Source organism: Columba livia, chromosome Z (assembly GCF_036013475.1).
Source record: "Columba livia isolate bColLiv1 breed racing homer chromosome Z, bColLiv1.pat.W.v2, whole genome shotgun sequence".
NCBI lineage: Eukaryota > Metazoa > Chordata > Aves > Columbiformes > Columbidae > Columba > Columba livia.
Window position 1 is genome coordinate 72,742,794 of NC_088642.1, and position 27,362 is coordinate 72,770,155.

General features: G+C 40.0%; 1 protein-coding gene across 1 annotated transcript; it reads left to right on the plus strand.

Moving 5' to 3' along the window:
- The first annotated feature begins 3,322 nt into the window (after nucleotides 1–3,322).
- On the plus strand, nucleotides 3,323–27,339 carry SMC2 (structural maintenance of chromosomes 2). The gene is made up of 25 exons (XM_005499199.3): nucleotides 3,323–3,640; nucleotides 5,530–5,770; nucleotides 6,622–6,771; nucleotides 7,480–7,602; nucleotides 8,060–8,098; nucleotides 8,294–8,404; nucleotides 8,583–8,627; nucleotides 9,132–9,365; nucleotides 10,449–10,598; nucleotides 11,252–11,485; nucleotides 12,307–12,466; nucleotides 14,451–14,568; nucleotides 17,185–17,323; nucleotides 17,519–17,638; nucleotides 17,936–18,140; nucleotides 18,524–18,659; nucleotides 19,673–19,797; nucleotides 20,629–20,822; nucleotides 21,103–21,246; nucleotides 21,509–21,703; nucleotides 22,203–22,403; nucleotides 23,217–23,333; nucleotides 24,619–24,779; nucleotides 25,612–25,759; nucleotides 26,639–27,339. Exons 1-25 carry the CDS (start codon nucleotides 3,378–3,380, stop codon nucleotides 26,822–26,824), a joined length of 3,939 nt encoding a protein of 1,312 aa, XP_005499256.2. The 5' UTR covers nucleotides 3,323–3,377; the 3' UTR covers nucleotides 26,825–27,339.
- Nucleotides 27,340–27,362: the final 23 nt, after the last annotated feature.

The window sequence follows — 27,362 nt, forward strand, 5'->3', positions numbered from 1 at the left end:
TTCCTCAAACCACATGCTATATTCATTCCAACATGCTAACTCCATGTTAGGTAGCTGCAACATTTTTTTTCCTTAAAATTAAGACTATAATTAAAATAGTACATTTTACCATTATGCCAGATGCACCCATTTTTTAGGGCCTATGAGGTCAAAAGTAGTATGTAGCAACTTAAGAATGGTGAAATTATTCCTCTCCCTCATGTCATATGCAAACAGAGAACATACATGGTTATCTTCATAGTGGAAAGCCTTTCACATCAGAAGTGGTGTTCTGGTTTGACTGAAATCGAGTTAACTTTCTTCATGCAATTAGAAACTCTTCTTTTTTTTGCAGCTAGCACAGTTGTTGTCTGAATGTAGTTTGTGAATGAGAAGATAACACTCCAGGACAGAACTGATGTTTTTCTTCAAGTAACTTTCCAGTGTTCTTGAGTTGGAGTAGAGAGAATGGAAGAGCTAACTTATCTTAGCTGTTTTCTGGAAGCCATGGTCTTTCTGGGCTCTATCTGCAGGTGTGAGGCAGCTGGTAAGGGAGGCACAGAGGGAACAGACCTTGACTGACACAGAATCGTAGAATAGTTTTGGTTGGAAGAGGCTGTCAAAGGTCAGCTAGACCAGTCCCCCTGCCATGAGCAGGGACATCTTCAACCAGATTATGTTGCTGAGGGCCCTGCTTAGCCTGGCCTTGAATGTTTCCAGGGATGGGGCATCTCCCATCTCTCTGGGCAACCTGGGCCAGTGTTTCAGCAACCTCATTGTAAAAAATATCTTCCTCATGTCTAGCCTGAATCCCTCCTCTTTTAGTTTAAAACCATTACCCCTTGTCCTTTTGCAACAGGTCCTGTTAAAAAGTCTGTCTCCATCTTTCTTATATGCCCCCTTTAAGTACTGAAAGGTTGCTTCCTCACGGAAGAAGTGCTTGCACAGATAACAGCTTATTCCCACTGTCCCACACATGCTCTGGAAAGTGAATGCAAAAGCCAAGTTATTAAGGCTGCTACACAACACCTGGATATGTGTAGATGATTACTACAGGCCCTGACCTGAAGAGCACCCCCATTACCTGCTTGACAGCTGTCTCAATTAACTGGTAGCACTGGGAGCAATGCATGGGCAGACAGACACTGTACATGGTGTGCAAAGCCACACAGAAGAAGCAGGGGAGCCCAGTCTGCTTTTGGTGCTGGAGCCACTGGTTGAGCCAATCTGTAAAACACCTGTATTTGGTGCTGGAGTAGAGCTGTGAGCAGGCTGCCAGCACCCCGGGCAGGTAAACGAGTGACAGCATGACATAGGCCATGCAAGGCAGCATTGTGTTGACCACCTCTATGGGTATCTTGTACAACTTGTTCTTCTGCTGCCTGATGTACAGGTGGATGACCTGCTGGATCAGGTTGTATGTGAAGAAGCAAAGAGCCCCAGAGCTAAAAAGATGATGGTTTTCCAGGCTCCAAAAGGCACAGGGGCATGTTCTTGGTCTCAAGGGCTGATGACATGCAGTCCATGTCCACAGGGGTGAAGACCTGGCTTGAGCAATTTCTGCTACAGTGCACTTGGCTTGTTCATTGTTTGAACAAATCAGAACCTGCTTATATTCCATGCCATTAACATCTTGCTCTGTATTTAATGAGAGTCTGTTTTTATGGCTTGTTAGTCCCGTTCTGGTTCTGCTCCATTGTGGTTGAGTCTGTTAGCGAGTTCCTTTAGTCTGGCCTTTTGCAGTTCTGTCATTTTGAATTTGCCGTCTCGGCCTTTCTGCCTCTTTGGTCTTTTCTCTCTCTCCCCAGCACTGGCTGTTCAGGATCACGATGCTCTCTCTCCTCATGGGACTGGCTGCTCGGTGCAGACGGAGTTGGTGAATTACATTCAGTATGTTTGATTTTACACATATCATTATATGAGTATCATTTTGTTACTTTATTGAACTGTTTTCTCGATACACGAATTTCTTCCTTCCCTTTCAATTCTCTTCCCTATTTGGGGGGGGCGGTGGTGAAAGTGACAAAGCAGCTACTGTAGTTTTGATCGCTATCTGGGGTTAAACTGTAACAACTGGTTCTTCTTTATTCTTATTCCCTGGTTTCAGGCTGTAGTTAGCCTGGAAGGAAAAGGAGTAGCTGGAGAAGGTGCATCACTGGCTACTTAGCTGCCAGCTCTATCAGCCACACACTGACAAACATTTCATTTTCTTTGAAGAGCAACCAAGTGCCACCTGCTGTGCAGTCCAAGCAGCCGCCTCTTACAGAAACTGATCAGGAACTGGCCTTCAGGCAAGAAACATGCAAGCACATTTGCCACAGACTGCAGATTTTTTTACCAATCAAAAATGATTCAAAAATCGATTTTGAAAGATTTTCAATTTGCCAAATAAAAAGGGGCATGTAATGATGCCTGTATAGTTACGTGGTGGACTGATTCTTCCCCATACTTCAAAACATGTTTTTCATAGTATGTTGTCCAGATTTTAGCAAATGAACAGCTGACAGGACATCAAGTGACTCCTAGCTGCAGTACCTCCAGCAGCAGGGCTGTCACACTAATGCCTTGAACTCTGTTCAATGTAATTCTTGAAGCAAGCAGATACACTGATAGTTTTTCCCTGTAATGTAAACCTGCAGCCTGCATTATTTCAAATTATTAAAATAACCTTAGACTATAAACTAGGTAGTTCAATACAACTGGTTTAACAGTAGGGCCAATGCTACATCCAGCTGACAGCACAACACAAAGCTCCCCTGTGAAACACGGGTCTGTTTTTACAGCACCACGACAGCAATTGTAGGAAAGTAGATGCATTTGGCTGACTTTGCTCTTCTGCTTTGACCAATGCAAAAACGACTGTTCTCTCTATTCTGCTCGACTGGAAACATTTCTGGAAATCACCGCAAGAGAGCTAAACAGGCCTAGATTTTTTTTTTTTTTTTTTTTTTTTTGAGGGGTGGCGGGGGGTAATGTGGGTGGGACTAGGGCCTGTGGGATTCGAAGCACAGAACTGTACTTCAATTTAAATTAAGGGCTACACAAAGACACTTCCCGCCGCAGCCTGCAGTTGGCATTCAAACTCCGCAGCCCCGCCACAAAGCCACACTAGCGTCCAAGTGCCTTCTCACCCACCCCGATCTGTCCTCTGTCACGGCCCGCAGTGCCACAGCTGCGGCTGCTATCCCTCACAGAAATGACACAAAACAACCCCCCCTCACTCCCATCTCCATCTTCCGCCCTTTTCCGACATTTTCTGTCCCTTCCCGCCCTGCTCACCGGACCTCTCCGCCTGTCAGCGCTCGAGGGGGCCTTTCTTCTCAGCGCCCGCCTGCCCGTGGCGTTCGCCTGATCTGAAGGTGCCCGCCGTCCGCTCAGACCGAGAGGCCGCGTAATGGATGTGCTCAGTCGTCCTCTGCAGTGGAAGGAGGAGCCGACCTAGCCCCTCACTTCTCTCTCCAGGAAGGGAAGTGCTGGGACCCCTGAGGCAGGCAGTGTCGGGGCAGCTGCCATCAGGCACCGCTTCTAACGGTCGGCGGCTCTCGGCGCCACAATTTAAGCATTGCCAGCGGGAGCTGCGCAGCTCATTCCGCCGTCGGAGCCGCCAGCGGGGGCTCGCTCGGCAGGCGCTGTGTGGAACCGCGGTGCCGTCGGAGAGGAGGTGGGCACGGGCGCTCTGGAGGTGGCAGGGGCAAGGCTGAGGCAGAATTCACGGCGCCTCAAGGGCGGGGCAGTTGTTTTCCTGGGCTTCAGCCCGCTGGTGCGGTGGGGCCGAGCAGGTAGCAGTCCTAGAGGCTGGAGGTGGCCTTTGAAAGGTTGTAGAGAACAAGAGAGTTGCTGCTTTAGCTCTCAAAAAGGCCAAGAAGCTACAGGCCAGTCAATCTCACCTCCAACCCTGGAAAGGTGATGGAACAGCCTATTCTGGGTGACATCTCTAAGCATGTGGAGGAAACGAAGGTTATCAGTAGCAACGTGGGTTCACCAAGGGGAAATCATGCTTTACCAACCTGATAGCCTTCTATGATGGTGTGACTGACGGGGCAGATGAGGGAAAAGCAGTGGATATCGTTTACCTTGACTTCAGCAAGGCTTTTAACACTGTCTCTCACAACCTCCTCATAGGCAAGCTCAGGAAACGTGGACTGGATGAGTGAATGGTGAGATGGATCATTAACTGCCTTTATGGCAGAGCTCAGAGGGTTGTGATCAACAGTACAGAGTCTGGTTGGAGGCTTGTGATTAGTGAGGTCCCCCAGGGGTCAGTGTTGGGTCCAGTCCTGTTCCATCTGTTCATAAATGACCTAGATGAAGAGACTGAGTGCACCCTCAGCACGTTTGCTGATGATACTAAACTGATACAGCAGAAGGCTGTGCTGCCATTCAGTGAGGCCCAGACAGTTTAGAGAGTTGAATGAGGTGGAACCTGATGAAATCCAACAAAGGCGAGTGTAGGGTCCTGCACCTGGGGAGGAACAACCCCCAGGCACCAGTACAGGTGAGGGGTGGACCTGCTGTAAAGCAGCTCGGCAGAGAAGGACCTGGGAGTTTTGGTGGACAACAGGTTGACTGTGAACCAGCAACATGCTCTTGTGGCCAAGAAGGCCAGTGGTACATGGTGTGTATTAAGAGGAGTGTGAACAACAGGTTGAGGGAGGTTATCCTGCCCCTTTACTCTGCCCTGGTGATGCTTCATCTGGAGTACTGTGTCCAGTTCTGGGCTCCCCCGTTTAATAAGCACAAGGAATTACTGGAGGGAGTCCAGGAGTGGGCTATGGAGGTGATTAGGGATCTGGAGCACTTTTCTTATGAGGAGCAACTGAGACAGCTGGGTCTGCTCAGCCTGGAGAAGATAAGGTTGAGGGGGGATCTCATCAACGTATTTATAAATATCTCAAGGGTGGATGTCAAGAGGATGGACCAGACTCTTTTCAGTGGTGCCCAATGATAGAATGAGGGGCAACAAGCACAGACTGAAGCACAGGAGGTTCTGTCTGAATATGAGGACAAAACTCTTTACTTTGAGGGTGACAAAGCCCCGGAACAGGCTGCTCAGAGAGGTTGAGGAGTCTCCTTCTCTGGAGACATTCAAAACCTACCTGCATGCATTCCTGTGTGATCTGCTCTGGTGAACCTGCATTGGCAGGTGGGTTGGACGAGATGACCTCCAGAGATCTCTTCCAAACCCAACCATTCTGTGATTCTGTGAAAGGGAGGCTCCACTTCTGCTGGGTTCTGAAAGAACTGAACCTTTGCATTTCTGTCATTGGCTGATGGAGTAACAGCTGGGTTTGTGAGAAACCGGGCTTATGCCACAATCTTTGTACAAATGTCGCGATGAACATTATGTGAAGTCATGTTGCTTAAAAATGTTGAAATATGGGTTATTATTGGGATGCTTCCTGGATCTGGGGTCTGCTTGGAACTTTTCATTTATAAATGCAGAATCTTTTTGTTGTAAAAGGCATGTGTTCTATTTTATCACATGTTTATGTATTAGTTTGACATGCAGTATGATTAATTTGCTTCTTTTTCTTTGTTTGAAATCTGCAGGATTATAATCCAGATAACTTCCTTTGTATTCTTGGACGACTACTTTGCCAGGTCCCCTAGGAACACAGAGAAGATGTACATCAAGTCAATTGTTATTGAAGGATTTAAATCCTATGCTCAGAGGACAGAAATCAAAGACTTTGACCAATTATTCAATGCCATTACTGGCTTGAATGGTAGTGGCAAGTCCAATATCTTGGACTCGATCTGTTTTGTGTTGGGAATCTCCAATCTGTCACAGGTAAAGTGAGAGGGTGCATTTAGAAAGGTCTTTCTTCTGTGAGCAGCATTTCATATTACTCTCTTGAGTAAGCTCTGATGGAAGACCTGAAGTGGTGCTTCTATCAAAACAAAATAATTTTATTTATATTGACTTTTCATTACGTAAAACTTGGTCTCTGTCATTCTTGCTCACATTAAGATTGAATTACAAATTCATCAACTGAAACTATGCAGCTTGGAGCATTAGATCTTTTGCAGCTAAAGACACTAAGTTGTTTATTTGTAATAAACTTTTTCACTTCTGGACTGGGTCTTACAATTTGGCCAGCTGGTTCATCAGAAAAAAAAAACCAAGAAGTTGTTTTTCGTGCAGTGCTTGCTATTTAAAGATGATATATGTACTTTATTCTTATTAAATATTAGGTGCTCTGAGATTAGTCTTACTCTCTGTCTTCAGGTGTTGTTTTTTTTTTCACACCGCCTATAATTGTAGATAAATCCAGCAGACCTACAAGGAACACTTTCTGAATCATTTTTCTGTGGACTGCCTCATGAATACAAAATGCTTTTTATGTAAACTTACTGGTGACTGACCTAGACATCTGACTTTTCTTTTTTTTTTTTTTAAAAACATCTATTCAGTTTTTGTCAGGAATCTCAGGCAGAAACAATTAGCTGGCTCAGTAAAATTTGACTAGCATGGTCTGTCTAACAATGCTAGCACCTTGCAGCTCCTATATGTCTGTCTCTCACATTAACTCTTAAATCTACAACTAGGTCTGCATTTTTTCATTAGTTTGTCTAAAATTTATAGCAGTGCACTAAAGCCGTGTAACTCATTTATTTCAATAATGTATTTATCTGTTCCAGGTGCGAGCTTCCAACTTGCAAGATCTCATTTATAAAAATGGGCAAGCTGGAATTACTAAAGCAACTGTGTCTATTACCTTTGATAATACTGACAAGAAAGCAAGTCCATTGGGATATGAAGGTCATGATGAGATCACCGTCACTAGGCAGGTGAGTCTGATATCTGTATTGCTCAGTAACCTGTATATATTTTTACTATGCTCAGAGTGACTTTTCAAGTTAAAAAATAAATAATTTTTGAGTTTTTGCAACTGAGGCAATGCTTCTACAGTGTAGTTAGTAACACAAACTGTAGAAGTAGATCTGGTGTACTAGATTAAAAAAAAACAGAATTACTGGAAAAAATAAGTTTAATATTGTTAAATGTATTTTATCAATAAAGTTTTCTATGAACTTGCACAGAAACATAATAATAATAATGAAGAAATAATGTTCATGAAGCAAGTTATAATTTTCTGATTTGTGGCTGCTCCTTCTGCTTTCATATTTTCCTCTTAATATCTGAAATGTATGTTAAAATTGGTCTCAGGGAAAAAGCAACTTTCATCTTTCTGATTAAGATGTCTCTGAAGGTTTTTAATTAAAAAAAAAAAAAAGAAATTGAAAACATGTGGAGTTTGGAAATTTTGTAAATATTGCCCTCAATGACTGACCTTTCTTATGTTTTACTTAGGTATTTGAAATATCCCTTCAGTCAACAAGAATCTGTTTTGCTGTTCTATATAGCATATGTATTTGTGTGTATGCAAAGACATATGTGGTTCGCTCAGATGATTTCTTTATTACAACTGCTATTCTCGTAATGCCAAGTAATTTTTAAATCACTTACATTTTCTTCCATTTCTTTTCCTTGTCCAGATTGTCATGGGAGGTAAAAATAAGTATCTTGTCAATGGCGTGAATGCTAACAGCACTCGCGTGCAGGACCTCTTCTGTTCCGTTGGACTCAATGTCAATAACCCTCACTTCCTCATTATGCAGGTACTGTGTGCATCTTTATAAAATCCAAAAAGAATAGAGGTTGCACTGAACTTGAGGCAGGCTAGGTAACGGAAGAACACTTATTTTCCTCATCAGAGAAAAGCAACTTCTTCTCGAGTAAAAATCAAGTGTCTGTTAAGTAGTTAAGATTTCTGGTGCAGTAGAATTTGATCCTAACACACATGTCGTGTAGCATGAGATTTCATGCAGCAATCTTTTTCTAAAACATATTCCAATTCTATTTTCCTTTCTGTCTCTTTAACGAATAGCTATTTCTTTTATTGTTATGAGAAAAAGACAATTATTTTCTATCCTGTTAGGTGTTTTCCACAAGTGGGGTTTTTCGAGGTTGGGGTTTTGCCTTTTTTTTTTTTCCCCTATCGTGTGGTACACAACCACTGTTTTTTTGTTTTTGTTTTTTTTTTTTTTTTAATCTTTCTGTTCTTTCTGTCACCAGGGACAAATTACCAAAGTTCTAAATATGAAGCCACCGGAGGTAAGAACATTGTGGATTTTTTTCTCTGAGGTTTCACTGTTTTGTTTTGTTCTGTTTTAAATGAAAAGAACCTATATGGGGTTGAGATGTGGTAACATAAAAGGTATAAGAGGGAGATTTGATGTTCAACACAGATCTGAGTTGAACCTGTCTAACATAAGAAATAACATCAAATTTTTGTTGCATTGTTTTTAGATTTTAGCTATGGTTGAAGAAGCAGCTGGTACTAGGATGTATGAATGCAAGAAATTAACTGCCCAGAAAACCATAGAGAAGAAAGAATCCAAACTCGAAAACATTAGAATGGTACTAAAATTTGGAAAGTATACTTTCTTTTATATTTGTTGAAGATAAATGAGTAACTAGTGTAGTATGGTTTTTTATTTGCAGAATATTTTATTTCTGCACCTGGAACTAGGTATGCATGATTAGACATTTAAGAGTCTTAAAAATCTGAATATGAATGTTCTGGGTTTTGTTTCAGATCATAAATGAGGAGATCACTCCAACTTTACAGAAACTGAAAGAGGTATGGAAAAATTGGAAGAGTGATAGGCCCTTAAAGTGCTGAAAAAATACTTTCAGCTACCCTGAAACTGTAGGTGGTGACTAAAAGCTATCATGTTTTCAAGCTTTGTAGAATCTTCTAAGAGAGGTGAAATTTGTCTTTTGTCCAAATAGGGAAATTGTGACATTCAGGACTTCCAGAAAATCCTAGAGGAGGATGTAGGGAGAATGAAGAAGACAAGAGAACTACATAAGATATATTTTTATTTTGTACTTTTACTAGTTAAACTTGTGTCAAGTGATACTTCTGCTATACAATCAATTGTACAAGTATTGTTTTAGCTAAGATTTTTCCTAAGTGGGTCTGCAATGTACAATACCAAATATATTACTTAACATGAAGAATCCTTCCTCTTATCTACAAGCATTAATGTTAGTAGACAGGTTTAGAAGATTTCTGTAACAGTCCTACTTAATATTATTTTACATCAAATTTTAGAGTTTTTTTTATTTGATGTCTTTTCAGGATCGAGCATCCTATCTAGAATACCAAAAAATAGTACGAGTAATAGACCAATTAAGCCACTTCTGCATAGCTTATCAGTTTGTTGTGGCTGAAAAGGCAAAGAGTTCCTGCACTGAACTGTTAAAGGAAATGCAGACTGATGTAGAGAAAACTCAGGAAATGATGGCTGAAAATGAAAAGAAGATGGAACAACTTAATGAAGAAGTCATGGAGATGGAAAAGGAAAAGGCTAAGGTAACAGAGAACAGAGTCATGCTTGTCTGAACTACAAGGAGTTATAATATATGAGAAGGGCATTTATTGAGGGTGCCAGCACACTGGAACAGGGTGCTCAGAGAAGTTGTGGAGTCTCATTCTCTGGAAACATTCAAAACCTGCCTGGACACATTCCTGTGTGATCTGCTCTAAGTGAACCTGCTGTAGCAGGTGGGTTGGACTAGATCAGGGATGGCAAACTCATTTTCACCAGGGACCGGAGTAGTTACATTTGTACATGTGCTAGTTTGACTGAAAATGAGTTAATTTTCTTTATGCAGTTAGAAAAATTTTCTTCATGCAGTTAGAAACCTTTCTTCTTCATAGCTAGCACAGTCATTATTTGGGCTTAGTTTGAGAACAAGAGAGAACACCCCAGGACAGAGTTACTGGTTTTAATTGTTCCGGTCTGAGAACCAAGGATGTTCTGAGTGCTCTGCCCCCAGGCGTGAGACATTGAGGAAGGGGGACATGTATGGGCTGGAGCTTGACTAACATCCAGACTGATCAATAAGAGTATTCCATCCCATTAGCGTCATGCTTCAGATTTAAAGGGAGTGGGGCCTTCTGGTCTGGCTCTCTCTCTGTAGGGCGCCCTTGCTCTTGGGAGTTTGTTTTTTTTTTTCTTTCTTAGCTCTTTATTGGAGGCATGGTAGTTCTGCCAGATAATTTTTTTTTTCTCCTTTTATTGTTAATGTCTCAAAAGAAACACACTTCAAGTAGGAAACCCATGTTCAACAAAAATTGGCACTGACCTCAGTTTTGGGGGCTGTAAATTGGTTAGATACAGGTTGGCCCATAGGCTTTTTGGATGCCTCAATGCAGCTTTTGTGCAGGGACAGTGCTGCATGATATGGGATGATGTGGGGCTCCAGTAATTGCTTCAGTCAGCTTGCATTTCAGAGGGAATAGATGTTCTGACCTGTTTGCACTGGAACCTAACCTGCCTACTTGAGCAGATATTTGTCTCCTCCACATATAGCTTGGAATGGAAGATGAAATATTACAAATACTGTGTCTGTTTCTTAGGCTGATTTAAATTTACTTCGTATCTTATTGTAGGTAGTTGGTGGGAAGTTCCGTTCACTGGAAGATGAGCTCTCAGAAATGAAAAGACTTGATACTAAAGCACAAAGTGCCCTTGATCTCAAGAAGAAGAATTTGAAGACTGAACAGAATAAGTACGAAGAACTGGTAAAAAACATGCAGGAGGTAAGACCTTTGTATATAATTTTATTTAAACGTTGAATTAATTCAGATTGAGTGGGACAGCTGTTTCTTCTTACTTATTATGATAAAGAAAATCCTATGATAGGTAAGAATTACATCAGGAAAGCAGAAATAAATGGTAAGGGCATTGGTTTGTGCAGCGTAGGTAGTAGGTTCCCATTAGAAACAGATGTGTTGCATATACAAAGAAAGTGCTGCTCTTTATGGTTGTCATCCTTCTATTAAGCTCAAGAGAGACCCCTATAGCTTCAAAAATATTATGGTCTCTGGGCACATGGTATTCTTAGAAGTAAAGGAGAAATGTCTACGTTGCATATTTCTGACAGTTGATGTTTTTTATGTAAGCAGAGCACTGAAGAATACTTTTGAGATATTGGGAGGAAAGAGCTATTTCTTCTAGTTTTTGGGCAGCTACCTTCTTGTATTTCACTTTTCTTTATGTCTTCAGTGCACTCATGGGGCAAGTACACACTTGAAACCATGAAAAGACAAATTGTAAGATCAAAAATCTGACAAAGGGTCATAGAAATATGGTTGATTAAACTAGTCTTAGCTCTTCCTCTTAACTAAGTGAATTTAAAGTTAACGGGACTCAGGTGCTCTCTTCCTTTTTTTTATTTTTTGTTTCTCTGAAGGATTCTAAAGCATTAGCATCAAAGGAGAAAGAAATACAGAAGATAGAGAAAGAGCTCAATGCTTTACGGGAAGAAAGTAAAAAAGATGCAGATGCTTTAGCTGCAGCACAACAGCATTTTAATGCTGTGTCTGCTGGCTTGTCCAGCAATGCTGATGGGGAAGATGCTACTCTTGCAGAGCAGATGATGACCTGCAAAAATGAAATCAGCAAAGCAGTCACAGAGGCTAAGCAGGTACGTATGAAAGTTGTTAGAAAACCAAACGGCGCACACTTGAAATGTCAGTGAAAAGATTTGCTGGATATCTATGCAAGATATTTTAGAAACTGGCATATGCATTAAAGTGACTTTTTGATAAAACAAGTCCTTAAAAAAATATCCTTGCATAGATGTAGACAGATAAGGAAAAGCTATCACATTGCTGTGAGGAAGTACAGAAACTGGCATTTGAGACATAAAGTAATACTCACAGTACTCAAGTGACAGACAGGACAGGAAGAAATGAATACTGCTTTCCATGATACACATTCATACTATAGAGATTGCTACAGTAAAACTTAATCAAATCAAAATAAAGGCGTGTGAGACTATGAATAGAGAGTCCAGAAGAAACTGTTTTCAGTTAAATTGTGTGCTAGTCACATAACTCAAACAGATGCCACTTCTTTTGTCTTAAGACAGGAAACCTCTGCTGTGGTAGTTCTCATGGTGGAATTTAAATTGTCAAGGTTGAGACAGCCAAGCTGCAGTTTCACTTAAGGAAAAACTCTATTGAGGAAAATAACAGAGACAGCTGTGTCCTGTGTTTTACCTTCCTTCTTCTTGGACTCTATTCGCGTGCTAGTATGAGTTATGGTATCCAAACACATGATTTGTTTTCTCCCAAGTCACCTGTGCCTTACTTTCAAAAGCCAATGTTGCTTTTTGGCATTTCTGCAACCAATAGAAACTTTTACAAATTATATGAGCACCTTGTTAGTGCAAGTGTTCCATATCTGCACCTGCAAGATTGTTTTCAAAAATCTGCTGGTTCCATATTTTCTTACTCCTTACAGGCTCAAATGAAGTTGAATTATGTTCAAAAAGAATTAAAGACAAAACAAGCTGAAGTTAAAAAGATGGATGGAGGATACAAGAAAGACAAGGAAGCACTTGAAGCTGTCAGGAAGACAAAAGGAAAACTAGAGAGCCAAATGAAGATGTTGAACTATGAAGGTCTGTACAGACTTCTGGTGTGTAATTTGGGGGGAATCTGAAAAGGAATATAGAAGTGTGGTGGCTTAACCTTGGTTGGCTGTGTGGTACCCACCAAGCTGCTCTATCATTCCCCTTCTTCAACTGGACAGGGGAGGGAAAATATAATGGCTCATGGATTGAGATAAGGACAGGTAGAGATCACTCAGAAATTATCATCATGGGCAAAACAGACTCAAACAGGAGAAAATTAATTTATTACCTATCAAATGAGAAATAAGAGCAAACTTTAAGACACCTTCCCTTCTTCCTGTGCTTAACTTCACTCATCGTTTCTCTACCTCCTCCCTGTGAGCTGTGTAGGGGGACGGGGACTGGGGGTTGTGGTCAGTTCATCACTCGTTGTCTCTGCCACTCATTCCTCCTCAGGGGAGAACTCCTCACACTCTTTCCTTGCTCCAGCATGGGTTCCCTCTCATGGGAGACAGTCCTTTATGGACCTCTCCTCCATGGGTCCTTCCCATGGGCTGCAGTTTTTCATAAACTGCTCCAGTGTGGGTCCCTTCCATGGGGTTCAGCCCTTCAGGAACAGACTGCTCCAGCTTGGCTTTCCATGGGGTCACAACTCCTGCCAGCAAACCTGCTCCAGGATGTGCTCCTCTCTCCGTGGGGCCACAGGTCCTGCCAGGAACCTGCTCCGGCACTGGCTCTTTGTGGGGTCACAGCATCCTTCAGGTGTCCACCTGCTCCAGTGTGGGGTCCTCGCTGGGCTGCAGGTGGAGATCTGCTCCACCATGGGCTGCAGTGGACAGCCGGCTTCACCATGGGCTGCAGGAGAATCTCTGGCACCTGGAGCACCTTGTCCCCTGCTTCTCTGGCCTTGCTGTCTGCAGGGATGTTTCTCTCATGTATTCTCACTCCTCTCTCTGGCTGCTGTAGTGCAGCAGTTTTTACTTCTATAATGTGTTATCCCAGAGGTCCTTACCACCATTGCTGATGGGCTTAGCCTTGGACAGTGAAGGGTCTGTCATGGAGCCAGCTGGAACTTGCTTTATTGGTGGCAGAAGCAAATGAAAACAAACAGATTTACTGTCTGCTTCCCATCAGCAGGCAGCATCCAGCCACTTCCTAGGAAGTAGCACCTCAGCATGCGTAGTGGTTGGTCTGGAAGACAAAATGCCTTAATAATGAATGCCCCCTCCCATGCCTTCTTTTCTCTTATTATAGGTTTTATTGTTGAGCATGTCCTCATATGGTATGGAATATTGCTTGTGTCAGCTGTCCTGGCTTTGTGTCCCCCTCGCCACCCTCTTGCCCACCCACACCCTACTGGGGTTTGGAGGGGGCTGGAGAGGCAGCCTTGATGCTGTTGGGAGCACTGCTCAGCAGTAGCCAAAACACTGGTGTGTTACCAACACCATCCTAGAATTATTCAGCACAGCACCCTGAGTGCTGCTCTGGAGAATGTTAATGTAATCCCAGAGAGAACCAATACAAGAAGTTGAAAAACCAAGCTTGCTGCTTTCATGCAGAAAGAAATTTCTCTGGTCAGAGCTCTGCAAGCTTTTACCTTCCACAGAAAATAGTTTAAAATATGATTTTATAAACTTAGGCTAAATCTTTCACAGTTTGATGGAAAATTAAAATTCCTTCTAAAATCTAGGTGGAAAAAGTGTCCAGACTCTCTATTCTTTCATGTTTTTCCCTACCTAAAACACTTCTTAAAGTTCGTTTCTTGTTCCAGGTAATATTTTATACAGAAGCTACTCAGAACTGCAAACTGATATTCCAGAATGACATTCAGAGAAGCACATCAGATTTTAAACCCTTTCTTTGCATGTTTGATATTGTGATGGTGTTAATGTGGCTAAACAGGAAATTTACAAAGAATTTTAGAAAGTCTTTAAGTATTCTATACATATAGAACAGTGTAGCATACCAGTCTTTAAGCTAATATATTTCTGTGCTTTGGATGCTTATCTACTGTTTGTGTTCAACTATTCAGAAGAGAAGGAAGCAACCCTTTTAGCAAGAAAGAAGGCATTGACTTCTGACATCAGTCGACTGAGAGAATTGTATGAAGGCTTAATGGCAAAGTTTCCTCATCTACGGTTTGAATACAAGTAAGATCTTAGTGTGATCCTGTAAGGCACTTGAAAGTGCTTTTGGGGGCATCTTATGTGTGGCTTATGGGACTAAGTGGATAATTCACAGAATGTTAGGGATTGGAAGGGACCTCGAAAGATCATCTAGTCCAATCGCCCTGCTGGAGCAGGAACACCCAGATGAGGCTACACAGGAAGGTGTCCAGGCAGGTCCTGAATGCCTCCAGAGTAGGAGACTCCACAGCCCCCTGGGCAGCCTGTTCCAGGCTCTGTCACCCTCACAGAGGAGAAGTTTCTTCTCAAATTTAAGTGGAACCTCTTGTGTTCCAGTTTGTACCCATTACCCCTTGTCATATCATTGGTTGTCACCAAGAAGAGCCTGGCTCCATCCTTGTGACACTCACCCTTTATATATCTGTAAACATTAATAAGGTCACCCCTCAGTCTCCTCTTCTCCAAGCTAAAGAGCCCCAGTTCCCTCAGCCTTCCTGGCCACAAGGACACAGTGCTGGCTCATGGTCATCCTGCTGTCCCTTGGGACCCCCAGGTCCCTTTCCCCTACACTGCTCTCTAACAGGTTGTTCCCCAACTTATACTGGAACCTGGGGTTCTTCTTGCCCAGATACAAGACTCTACACTTTCCCTTGTTATATTTCATTAAATTTTTCCCTGCCCAACTCTCCGTCCTGTCCAGGTCTCTGGATGGCAGCACAGCCTTCTGGTGTGTCAGCCACTCCTCCCAGCTTGGTGTTATCAGCAAACTTGCTGACAGTGCACTCTATTCCCTTGTCCAAATCATTGATGAATATATTGAATAATATAGGCCCCAGTACTGACCCCCGAGGCACTCCACTAGATACTGGCCTCCAACTGGACTCTGCCCTGTTGACCACGACTCTCTGGCTTCTTTCCTTCAGCCAGATCACAGTCCACCTCACTACTCGATCATCCAGACCACACTCCCTCAGTTTAGCTGTGAGGATGCAGTGGGAGACTGTGTCAAATGCCTTACTGAAGTCAAGGTAGACCACATCCACCGCTCTGCCATCATCTATCCACCTTGTTATGTTCTCATAAAACTCAATGAGGTTGGTCAAACACTACTTCCCTTTGGTGAAGCCATGTTGACTGCCCCTAATGACCCTCTTATCCCTGATATGCCTTGAGATGGCACCAAGGATAAGTCATTCTATCAGTTTCCCAGGGATGAAGGTGCGGCTGACCAGTCTATAGTTACTCAGGTCCTCCTTGCCCTTTTTGAAGACTGGAGTAACATTTGCTTTCCTCCAGTCCTCAGGCACCTCTCCCGTTTCCCAAGACTTGACAAAGGTGGTGAAGAGTGGCACAGCAATGACCTCAGCCAGCTCCCTCAGCACCTGTGGGTGCATCCCATCCGGACCCATGGATTTATGGATATCCAGATTGCCTAACTGCTCCCTAACCCAGTCCTCATTAACCGAGGCAAACTCCTCCATTGTCCTGCCTTCCTCTGGTGCCTCAGCAGTACGGGGCTCCTCAGGACAGCCTCTGGCAGAGCAGACAGAGACAAAGAAGGCATTCAGTAACTCTGCCCTTTCTGTATCTTCTGTCACCAGGGCATCCACCTCATTCGTCCGTGGGCCTACATTGCCTCCGCTGTTAGTTTTGTCTGCCACATATTTGAAAAAGCTCTTCCTGTTGTCTATGACCCCTCTCTAAGGAGGCCTTAGTTTTCCTAGTTGCCTCCCTACACCCTCTGATGACAGCCTTCTATTCTCCCCAAGTGGCCAGCCCCTCCTTCCATGATCTATAAACTCTCCTCTTCCACTTGAGCATACCCAGCAGTTCCCTGTTTAACCACGCAGGTTTCCTTTCTCCCTTCCTTGACTTCCTACGTGTTGGCATGCTCTGATTTTGTGCCTGGTAGAAACAGTCCCTGAACACTAACCAACTATTCCATTGATTGCTTAGCAGTTGCTTTGTTTTTGGTGCAAATGAATAACGACTATCTTACCTGTGATCCAAGTGTAGGAGGGGAGGAAGTCAGGAAATGTTTGCACGATTAATGGGCAGCAAGGAAGGTGACACAGTCATTCTTAAATAGCAGCCTTATCAAAATCACTGGAATGTAAAAGTTTTGTACAGTGGTGTTTGCAAGCCGTGACTCAACTTCGGTAGCTAAAAACATAAAATTCAAAGGTCTAAACGGCAAAAATACATAATAATTACTTTTCAGAACCCTGCCATGAGGACTGTGAGTAGACCTGCTCTGTGGAGTTTAGTGTTGTATCTGTTTCCACCAATCAAATATAGGTATCCCTGGTTTTATTTGCTTATTTAATAACCAATCTGAACGTAAAGCTTTACTAATAATTTGACCCGTAGTAAAAATAAATTGAAAATTGCATGAACAAATTATACCAACATCAAGAAAAATATTCTTCTAATGACTTTGTAACTGACTCTTTATTGGAAAGTCACTTGCCCTGAGGTATTAAATTTAACCATTTCTTGAGGTTTTGGTGTTGTGCTTGGTTTTTTTTTCCTGACAGAATTTAGAACTTCTTGTATCAATATAATAAGCCCTATGAGTTTTTAAATATATGTGTGGGAGAGAAACAAACGTGATTTTTCATAATTTAAATTTATTTTAAGAGATCCAGAAAAGAATTGGAATCCAAACTGTGTGAAAGGCACTGTTGTGTCTCTTATCACTCTGAAGGATCTGTCCAAAGCAAAAGCCCTAGAAGCTGTGGCTGGCGGGAAACTCTATAACATTATTGTGGACACAGAGGTATGTTTATTACTTTAATACAGAACTCTGAATGTTGAGATGAGGCCTTGTAATTCCAGGTTAGCAAGCATGTGTTTTGTTACTGAATGCTTAAGAGTTGCTTTAGACCCATGTATATGTTTAGATTAGGTCAAGAGAGTCCTGCACAAAATCAGTTGTGTATTCAGGTATGCTTTGTAACTCTTCTCATTTGAGGTTACTGGCAAAAAGCTTTTTGAAAAGGGTGAACTCAGGCGTCGATACACCATCATTCCACTGAACAAAATTTTGGCCAGATGTGTTGGACAAAAAACAGTCAAGTTGGCCCAGGCCTTGGTATGTAAATAAATACACTATTTAAAATCTTTTGCTTTTTCATTGTGTTTCTTTGCTAAAAACGTGGACTTCTTAATGGTTATACTGATAAGAACTTTTATAGTGTTTGAAGGTATTTTGATTTTATTTTTTCCTTTGTATTATCCTTTCAGCTATGTGATGTTTAGATAGATTTTAATTATTGTACTGTAATTGTTTTAAAACATAATGATGCTTTTAGAAAGTGTTTTTATCAAGAGAAGACAGAAATTATATTTGAAAGTTCTTATAACTTAAGGCATTTCATTTGCTTTCTAGGCTGATCCTGGTAGCTTGCATTTAGCCCTGTCTCTAGTTGGATATGAACCTGAACTGCAGAAAGCAATGGAATATGTATTTGGAACAACACTGGTCTGTGACAACATGGATATTGCTAAGAAAGTGACCTTTGACAAAAGGATAATGACAAAGAGTGTTACACTTGATGGAGATGTGTTTGACCCTCAGGGCACTCTGCATGGAGGCAATTGCTGGTTTTATTCATACAATAATACTGTGTGCCTGTTGATTTGTTTACTGGTCTGCATGTTTTTTATAAAAATGACCAGTAACATTTTTATTTAGACCCATACTGGGAATAATATGATCGGTTTGAGCAAAGATTTGTCAGTTTTTAGCTGAAATAAGATGATTGGGCTATGTAAAAAATGGTTAACTATTTGCATAGAGTAGTTTAGATTTTAAATACTTATGTCATCTTTGGCTATATAATTCTCTTGGAAGGAGAAGTGCTTTGAATCAAGCACTTTTTGAAGTAATTAATAATTAATTTGAGGTAATTTCATAAATTAGAAGAAGTTAGTTGATTTCACAATAAATTCTTTTTTTCTTTTTTTCACTGAACAGGTGCATCCTCACAGGCTGTATCCGTATTGTCTAAACTTCAAGAAATTAAATGTGTTGAATTAGAACTCAGGACAAAGGAATCTGAACTTGAGGCTGTAGAGAATGAACTGGCAAGCTTGAAGAATGTTGCTGAAAAGTAAGGTTTGCCCTATGAAATGTCTATCATTTCTCTTGCGTGACTGAGTAAGTGTAATATAAAGAAGTATTTTTGGAGCATATAGGGCCTATTGAGAATGTAATATGCAGAAAATTATTCCCTTCCTCCCTCTCCCTCCTCCCAGTTACATTTTTTAGTACAGCAATCAACAAGCAAATTTAGTTTTTTAGATAAAACATGCAATAAATCTTTATTTTGGGTAATACAGGAAAAAAAAAAAAGATGTCTACTTGAAATTACTTGAAGGTTTCTGAAGTTTTATGAAGTCTACTGAAGAATGGATCTGTCCCAGTCATGTTTTGTAGTAACCATACAGAATTTCAGTTTGTGATAGCTCTTATTTTTCCCCCAATAAAATATAGATACTAAAGGGGAATATCTGAGTGATAGTGCTATAAGGAGTTAAATAACTTAAGTATATTTATTTTTCAGCTACCCAGTTTCTGAAGGTATTTTTAAAGGATGGCATATAAAAGTACATTTAGTCAGTTCTGTAAAATCCCTTAAAGAGGCAGTGTTGTGTATACACTAGCTACTGGCTGGATTTATTTTTCAAATTATTTTGAGTTGCAGTAGGCTTCCAGAAATGTGACCAAAAGGAAGAAGTGAGTTTTGCTTTTAGACATTTTTTTTCTTTAATGCTTCAGCCTAGCATCTGTCATGCTGCTGGTTGGAAAAACACAAGTTCTGAATTGTTGCCAGCTTCCATGTCTCCCATTTGTTAGTTTTTAAAAACCTTGTTGGAGCTACATAGCCAGGAGTTATATATGTAATAAAATACCTACAAACTTCATAATTGCTATTAAAGAAGTTATGCCAGACTTTCATGCATTTAAGCTTATTTGTCCTACAGTCATCATTGTGTTTCACGTTAGAATGGGAATATAAATATTTCTTTATCTACTTATTTCTATATCTACTTTTTTCAACTTTGAAACTGAAGTGCTGGATACCCTGTATTATAGCAGTGTATATCATTACTGTCTTCAAAGGTACCAGAAACTGAAGCAGCAGTGGGAGATGAAGTCAGAGGAAGCAGAGCTGTTGCAGACAAAGCTTCATCAAAGTGCTTATCACAAACAAGAGGAGGAGCTGCTTGTCCTGAAGAAAACCATTGGTGACAAATGTGTTCTTATTCTTTTAACTGAAAACTAACTGCTGAGAATGAGCTGGATATTTGGCTGTTTGAGTAGCAGAATGTTTGCTTAAGAAAAAGAATAGCTTCAAAAAAATAGCTTTAATATTCTGAAAAATGTAACAAATACAGAATCACAGTGTACTTGTATGGAGGTTATTCACATAAGGTCGATCATTTTCTTGCAGTAAAGGTTATGTTCTTAAGTGTGTTACATACTTCATAATAAAAGGAAAAATGGCTTTGCAGGGAAGTTTTTAAATTGATTTAATCCCATATTTGAGTAATCTTTGTTTTTTCCAAGCCATCTGTTTCTGTAGTTATTTAAGGTTAGCAATATAAATAGTTTGTGTAACAAGAAGGCATTGGAAAGAAGTACTGTGCATATAGCTAAGGAAAAACACAAAAGGAATCAAATGCAGCAATAAGTAAAACATCTAAAGAAAAAGGTGGACAGAAGTGATACATCTGTAGAACATAGTGTTCTAGGGATGAGGTAATGCTGTGTTAGGTAGCCATTTGATTAACTACTTGATCATATGATTTGGCATGTACCTGCACCTGTTTAAAAAAAAAAAGACTTATTTTCATTAATTTTAATGACTGGTTGTCTATTTAGTGCCCTTCTAATAAATGGTAACAACAGCACGCTGTCCTAGAGTAATCATTGAAACAGCAGATTTCAGTAACTAGCAAACATACAAGCGTTTTTGGGTTGTTTTGCTAGAGGCAAAGATAAATTTATTTCAGTTGGAGTTCAGGATCTAAATATAAAAACAATGCCCAAACTCAGTACTGTGCTTCTTGATTCAGCTGACTGTGAAGAGACATTAAAGAGAACTGAAGAGAACAAAAAGAATGCAGAAGATAAATACAAGGTATTAGAGAATAAAATGAAAAATGCAGAAGGAGAACGTGAAAAAGAACTAAAAAATGCCCAGCAGAATCTAGATGGTGCCCAAAAAAAGGCAGACACTTCAAGCAAAAAAATGAAAGAAAAGCAGCAGGTAAAACTTAACCTTTTGCCAATTTTCTCAAAGTCAGAAGTGGCTGCAGTAATCAGAAACTTTGATTCTCCTCAAATTTTAATACTGTCATTTTTGGAACTTGATATGGTACCCTGTAGTCAGTGACACAGAAATTGCTCGTGCCTTTTTTTTTGTTGTTGTTGTGATATTGTTCCCTTGGTGAGTAACAGGGACTGTTGGTCTTATACCGCATTACTACATCAAACTGAATCTTAATTCTTTCTGTTTAACTATAATAAATTTGAAAACTTCTCCCTAGGAGGTTGAAGCCATAGTTCTGGAACTTGAAGAGCTCAAACAAGAACAGGCCTCCTATGAACAACAGATAGAAGCTGCAGAAAAAGTAATAAAATCCTACAAGGAGCAAGTTAATGCTCTGGCAGCTGAAGTGTCCAAGACAAAGGTAAAAGCAAATACTGCATTTCATTATCCTTGTTGATGTTACTGATTATAGGATTCTCCTAAAGCTCGAATTATAATGTGTATTCTGTTGTTTGGATTTTCTTGCCAGTACTCAATTATATTTAGCCTAGGTAGTTATTCTTTTGCTTCATTATGACACGTGATTTTTTTTTTTCTCATACCTTGCTGTGTCCTCTTCTAATAACTGTCTATCACCAGCCTTTAAAAGCAGCTAATAAATGGCTCTGTGATTTGTTTTTCAGGAATCTGTAAAGAAAGCAGAGGAGGAGCTGGACAAGCAGAAGGAAATAATTACATTACAGGATAAAGTAATTGAAGCCAAAACAGCAGAGATAACAAAATACAGAGAAGAAAATAATGCATTACAGCTTAAGGTTGAAACATTAGAACACAACATCAGAAGACATCAACAAGATGCTGCTGATGCTACTGCCAAGGTATTTCAGAACTGTGCTTTTCTATTCATCTTGTGACCAAGAGTGGATATTTTCCTGGTCGTAGGCAAAGGAAAAAGCCTTTTTTTCTAATAAGCAATGTCAATTGCAGCTCTTGATGTGAAACTTTCTGTCCCAGGAGAAGGGTGTGGAAATCGTGAATTGTAACAGAGCTTATCAGTATGGCCTAATAGAAAGTAGATCACAGTCAGAACGTGATCAATGAGAAGAACATTCTGACTGTAGAGACAAATTAGGTAGCTACTTAAATAAACTAATCCTGAGATTTAGTGACAGTGTCTTAGCACATGTGTTCTATGTAAGTGTGATGGGCGTATATGAAAGCTCCCTTGGAAATCACATGAAGCATTGTAATGGTATGTACCTGTGCTGCGTTGGGATTGAAGAATTAATGTACCGTAATTGCAGGATTTTTGAAAAATTTATTTTTCATTCACATTTGAGAGGGGAAAAAAGCCTCAACATACCTTCTTGTTTACAGGTGACCAGAATGCTGAAAGAGCATGAGTGGATAGCTTCAGAGAAATCACTTTTTGGTCAGCCAAACACTGTTTTTGACTTCAAAAGTAATGATCCGAAAGAAGCATGTGAGGAACTGCAGAAATTGCAGAAGAAAAAAGAGAAGCTGGGAAGGAGCGTGAACTTGAGAGCTATGAATGCACTTTCTGAGACAGAAGAGAGGGTAAACATTCTGTGTTTTAATCTTTATAGATTGGGCAGGTTGGGTATCTGCTATTATGTATAATGTAGCTTTATATTTTTATAGGTTTTATTTCTGAATACAAAAAATATAAAACTACATCTTCATGAGACAGCAGGAAACTGTTTGTTAGATCTTTTATACTAATCTTACGTTTTTGAACTATTCTCTTGTGCAGTAGTCTTGTAGGTTATACATAAACTTGACTTCAGATGGTAAGAAGAATTATTTCTTTCTGCCCTACGCAAGTCCATCCTGAATTGTCAGCGGCAGCATTAGACAAGCTTTCTGGTATCCATTACAGTGTTTGCGAATTACAAACTTTATCGAAGGTTGCAATCAAAAAACCGTTCATCTTCAAGCATGATAGCTTGGAAATATTCTAGGATTGTCTTGATTTCATCTGTATCTTTAGGCTATTCCAGGAGTGTCTCAAAACTATTCACTGACTGACAGTTCAAATTTTCTAGTACTGTTCTTCCTATTAGCCTCCGGAAGCATTCTTTGTTCTAAGGAAAGACAAATGAAACATGGTTAATTTGAAAAGGAAGTGCAGCTTTCAGAGTAATGTTGGTCTTCGCCTTTGCCAGTTGTTGAAATTTCTAATGCTTTAATTTGCAAAGAATATCCTGAAACTTAAATCCTGCATGCAGCTCTAAATGAATGCTTTGGATTTTAATCTTGTGGTCAATGGCTGTTTCATAGTCACAAAAATGATAAATTGTGAAACTGTAAGATTAGCATGATATATTTAAGCACAAAGTTCATTGAAATATTTTCTTTTTATTGCAACAGTTCAATGACTTAATGAGGAAAAAAAGAATTGTAGAGAATGACAAGGCAAAAATTATTGCAGCTATTGAAGAGCTTGACCAGAAGAAAATTGAAGCTTTAAATATGGCTTGGGAAAAGGTATGACACTTGAAATCTAATCTTCACATTTTAGCAAGAGATCAGATTGGTTTCAGATTAGTTTTGTGTATTTCCATGGCGAAAGTAAAAATGATGTCTCGTTCCAGAATTAATCTCCCTTGCCTAGTGTTTAAATTACAAAACAACCACTTCATTTCTCGTGTTTCATCTCACTTTTGGGAATAACACATGAATTCTCTGAGAATTTTAAAAAAAGTTAAACCCGAAAAACGACTCTCTTTTAGTCCCCACAGCATTTTAAGGAAAGTTAAGCTCCTTACATGCTGAAATCATCGTCTGTCACATGGAAGTTGTACAAAACAGTGAGACTGTTTATTTTTGTTTACTTAAGCTACTATTTGGCCAGAGTTAAAATCTGGTTCTGTGTAGCCCCACACCATGTGGGGCTGTGTTCCTTTCACCAATAGTCTGGGTAATACTGGAATAGAGCAACAGCTGATTTAGGTTTCTGTTATCTAAGCACTCAGCCTTCTTATTACAACAGTTCTCTCATATCGTGAACTAGAACTAAAGTATAAAATTTCCCCTTCTACGTGTAAAGTTCTTGACACGTTCTTTTCTGCTGTAAAAGGAGAAGTTGTACTTTTTGGCCTTTGAGAACATTGATTATGTCAAAGATTAAATTGCTCATAAATGAAGTATTTGTTTTAAATATAACTGCCCATATGTAAAGTATCACCGACAAAATTATACCTTTTCATTGCAAAATCTTGTTTGGCAAAAATCAGTGAGCTGTATTTAAAAGCATCATGGGTGGTGGAAGAAGTGTGTGGTCAGATGCATTCCATGACCTAGGAAACTTTAATCTACATTTACAAAGTTGCATCACATCCAGTACCTGGACATTGCTTAAGTAACCTTGGGAAGCAGTGTGGAGGTTGCCAGTGTGTGCCTCTTTCAAGATGCTTATACTTTTAATAGTTTTGTTAGTTGGGAGAAATCACAGATCACCTATAAATAAATCTGAGGTATTTATTTCCCCGGCTGATAGCATAATAAGCCTTCCAATGTTTCCTTCATTTGATCCTTCTAAAATGCTTAGTATAAGAACTCCTCTCTATATATCCCTTGGTGTTGCTTTTCAGTATAGAGAAAATAAGATTCCACATGCTAATAATTTCCCTTTATCCTGTATGTGCTAATCTTAAAGACGGAAGTGGTCATTTGGTTAAATTGGGCAAGATGTCTAGGCCACTTAAGCTTTTAGCTGTTCGTGCTCTTTATTCAAAGCATGTACCCGCATCTTTTGTGGTTTGACTTCTAGGTGGATAAAGACTTCGGTTTAATTTTCTCAACACTTCTACCAGGAGCCAGAGCTAAACTAGAACCCTGTAAAACTGGTGAAGTCTTGACTGGTCTGGAGTTCAGAATTGCTTTAGGAAACACCTGGAAGGAAAACTTAACAGAACTTAGTGGAGGACAAAGGTTGGTGAACTTTGTGGGGTTTTTTGTTTGTTTCCTTTGCAAACTGCAGTGTATATAATTGGCATGTCTAGCTAACTATAGTTCAGAAAAACAAAAAACATATATTTTCCCTGGTCATGTCAGGGATTCTGCCTCCTAACTTTCAGTATTAAGTCAGGTTGGAAGAACAATGCATTACTTGGCATATGGTAATAAACAAAACCTTAATCCATGGCAAAGTGACAAAAAATAAATTGAGTGGTGAGAAAATTGCATTTAACTCTGGGGTAGTACTGAGGTGCTGTTGAATTAAATGCTTCAGCCTTTGAGTTGTAATCTCAAAAAAATAAATAGTTAAGGTCTGCCCCCACGTCAAAGTAGTGTCATAGTGACAATTTTCTTCTCCATTGATTACAGCTACTGTGTAGGGTATGTGTTCCTCTGCAACTTCTAAGGAAAAATCTAACAAATTTAAAAGTAGGAACAGAATTTAGGAAGCAGTGAGACAGATACAGAACTTTCTGAAGGACAAAGTGCTTCAAGAACAGTGTTGAAAAACAGCACTGCAAAACTCAGAATTGAGAATGGGTAAAGCAACAGGATGATTTTAAATATCATTACCCAACTAACCTGACCATCCCATAAAAGAATAAGTAACATTGCCATTTCTAACAGAAGGCTTCACATTTTGAAATAGAGAGTTGTGGCAGAAGCTGTGATTCTGTCTTTTCACAACTCATGGCGTGAATCTGCTTTTGAGAGAGCATTTTCTTAATTACCAGACAATTGTTTTCATAAGCCAAAGCCTCTCGAAGAAGACAGTAAAACATAATTTTCCTGTTCTCTATCTTAGATCATTGGTGGCCTTGTCTTTGATCTTAGCCATGCTTCTCTTCAAACCTGCCCCAATTTACATCTTGGATGAAGTGGATGCAGCCCTTGATCTCTCGCATACCCAGAATATTGGGCACATGATTTACACTTACTTCAGACACTCTCAGGTATGGTCTTGAAGCTATTGTGGTCATCCATTTCTGTACTTCATTGTTTTCAGAGCAGTCTGCCACTCGGGAGTGTTAGCTGTTCAAGTATTTTATTTCAGTGTGTTGTATTTAAGTTGTTTCAACTGGAAGCTACACTGAAGATATGGCAACTATGAAACTTGTGAGTGTTACGTTTTAATATAAGCTGTTGCTGCAGTGTCTGAAAAAAAAACAGGTAGTAATGGGGAAGAATATCTGATATGATCTATTTTAGGGATGACCCACATCTGACTTTGTAGGATATTTTTTGCTAAAGTTCTTTAACCAAAGCTTTAAAAATATTTCCTTTTTGATCCCACTGAAATGAGGCACTAGCAGATGGAATCTCTGTATCACTGTGACCTGTGCTTTAAAAAAATCTGTAGAACTGAAGAAACTTAGTACTCTGAGATAGGTACTGCCTTTCACTCAATTTGGTGGTTGGATACAACTTTTCCAAATTGTGAGACAGAAGGGAACATTTGTTTCCAAAATTGTAAAATAATTAAAGCAACAAAAGTTCTTGTATTCTTATAAAATCCATGGCGTTTCTTCCAGTGACTGGTGCACCATGAAGGGCTATTCTGTATTGTGGCCCGTACCCCAGGCCAAGTGCTGGCATGTGGCCACAGCCGGACATCATTAGCTGCAGAAAATGTCTGGCCTGTGCATGTACATTACCCTGCCTGGCACTTTCTGTTGGGATTCAGTTATGTTTATAACATTTTTTTAAAGAATTACAACCAAGATATTAGCCAAGTAAAGTAAAAGGAATTATCTTTGTTAGAAGCCTTTTCCAATGTTGTATAAAGTCTTTATTTGGATAGCAGCATTTACTTTTAAGCTTTCTGGTTTTAGTTTCTTGTGGTGTCCCTGAAGGACGGAATGTTTAACAACGCCAATGTCCTCTACAAGACAAGGTTTCTGGATGGTGTATCAACTGTCACAAGACTTGAGCAAAGGAGAAGTGTACCTGCTCACAGAGAACTCCCAAAATTGTGTAAGGACAATGAAGAAAGATCTGAAACACTGGCAAACTTCTAAATCAACTCCACATGCCGTAACAATTTCTTAAGTGTTCCCTGGCCCCAGTCTGTGCACTGTTCTTTGCTTGCTTTTTTAAAGTATTTTGAATCTTGAATTGTGTGTGCTAGATTTCTTTGCACCGTAGTAAGAAGTGAAACTTACCAAGAATGTTGGCTGCACTATTAGCTAAACTGGCTGCATTTATTCCTCTTGGTATCCTGTAAGTAATTCCTGTCATTGCTCCATGAGCATTTATGCATAACCCTATGTGAACAGTAGCTCTGTGAGATCAACAATAGGAACTGAAGCCTTTGAGGAAGAACTGCTTGTCTTAGGGTGTTCATGGCCTCCAAAATACCTGGTTTAAGTGCTAAAGCTCTTTCTATTTTCTGTTGGCATATACCAGAGAAAAGTGGCCTATCATTTTTTATTCTACTAGTTTAAGCAGCAAGCAATCAACCTTTCTAACTCACAAGCTGTTTTTCTAATTTTCCTACAGTAATTTTTTCAATAAACTACACAACCTGATTGCATATGGGCTTTCCTCCCTCACTGT

Bases quoted from the DNA above. Each gene is read 5' to 3' on its own strand.
- SMC2 (XM_005499199.3), top strand. From the start codon at position 3,378: ATGTGCTCAGTCGTCCTCTGCAGTGGAAGGAGGAGCCGACCTAGCCCC. The intron at 18,660-19,672 runs GTAAGGTTTGCC...CTGTCTTCAAAG, and splicing joins TTGAAGAATGTTGCTGAAAA to GTACCAGAAACTGAAGCAGC. The intron at 21,704-22,202 runs GTATTTCAGAAC...TCTTGTTTACAG, and splicing joins CTGCTGATGCTACTGCCAAG to GTGACCAGAATGCTGAAAGA.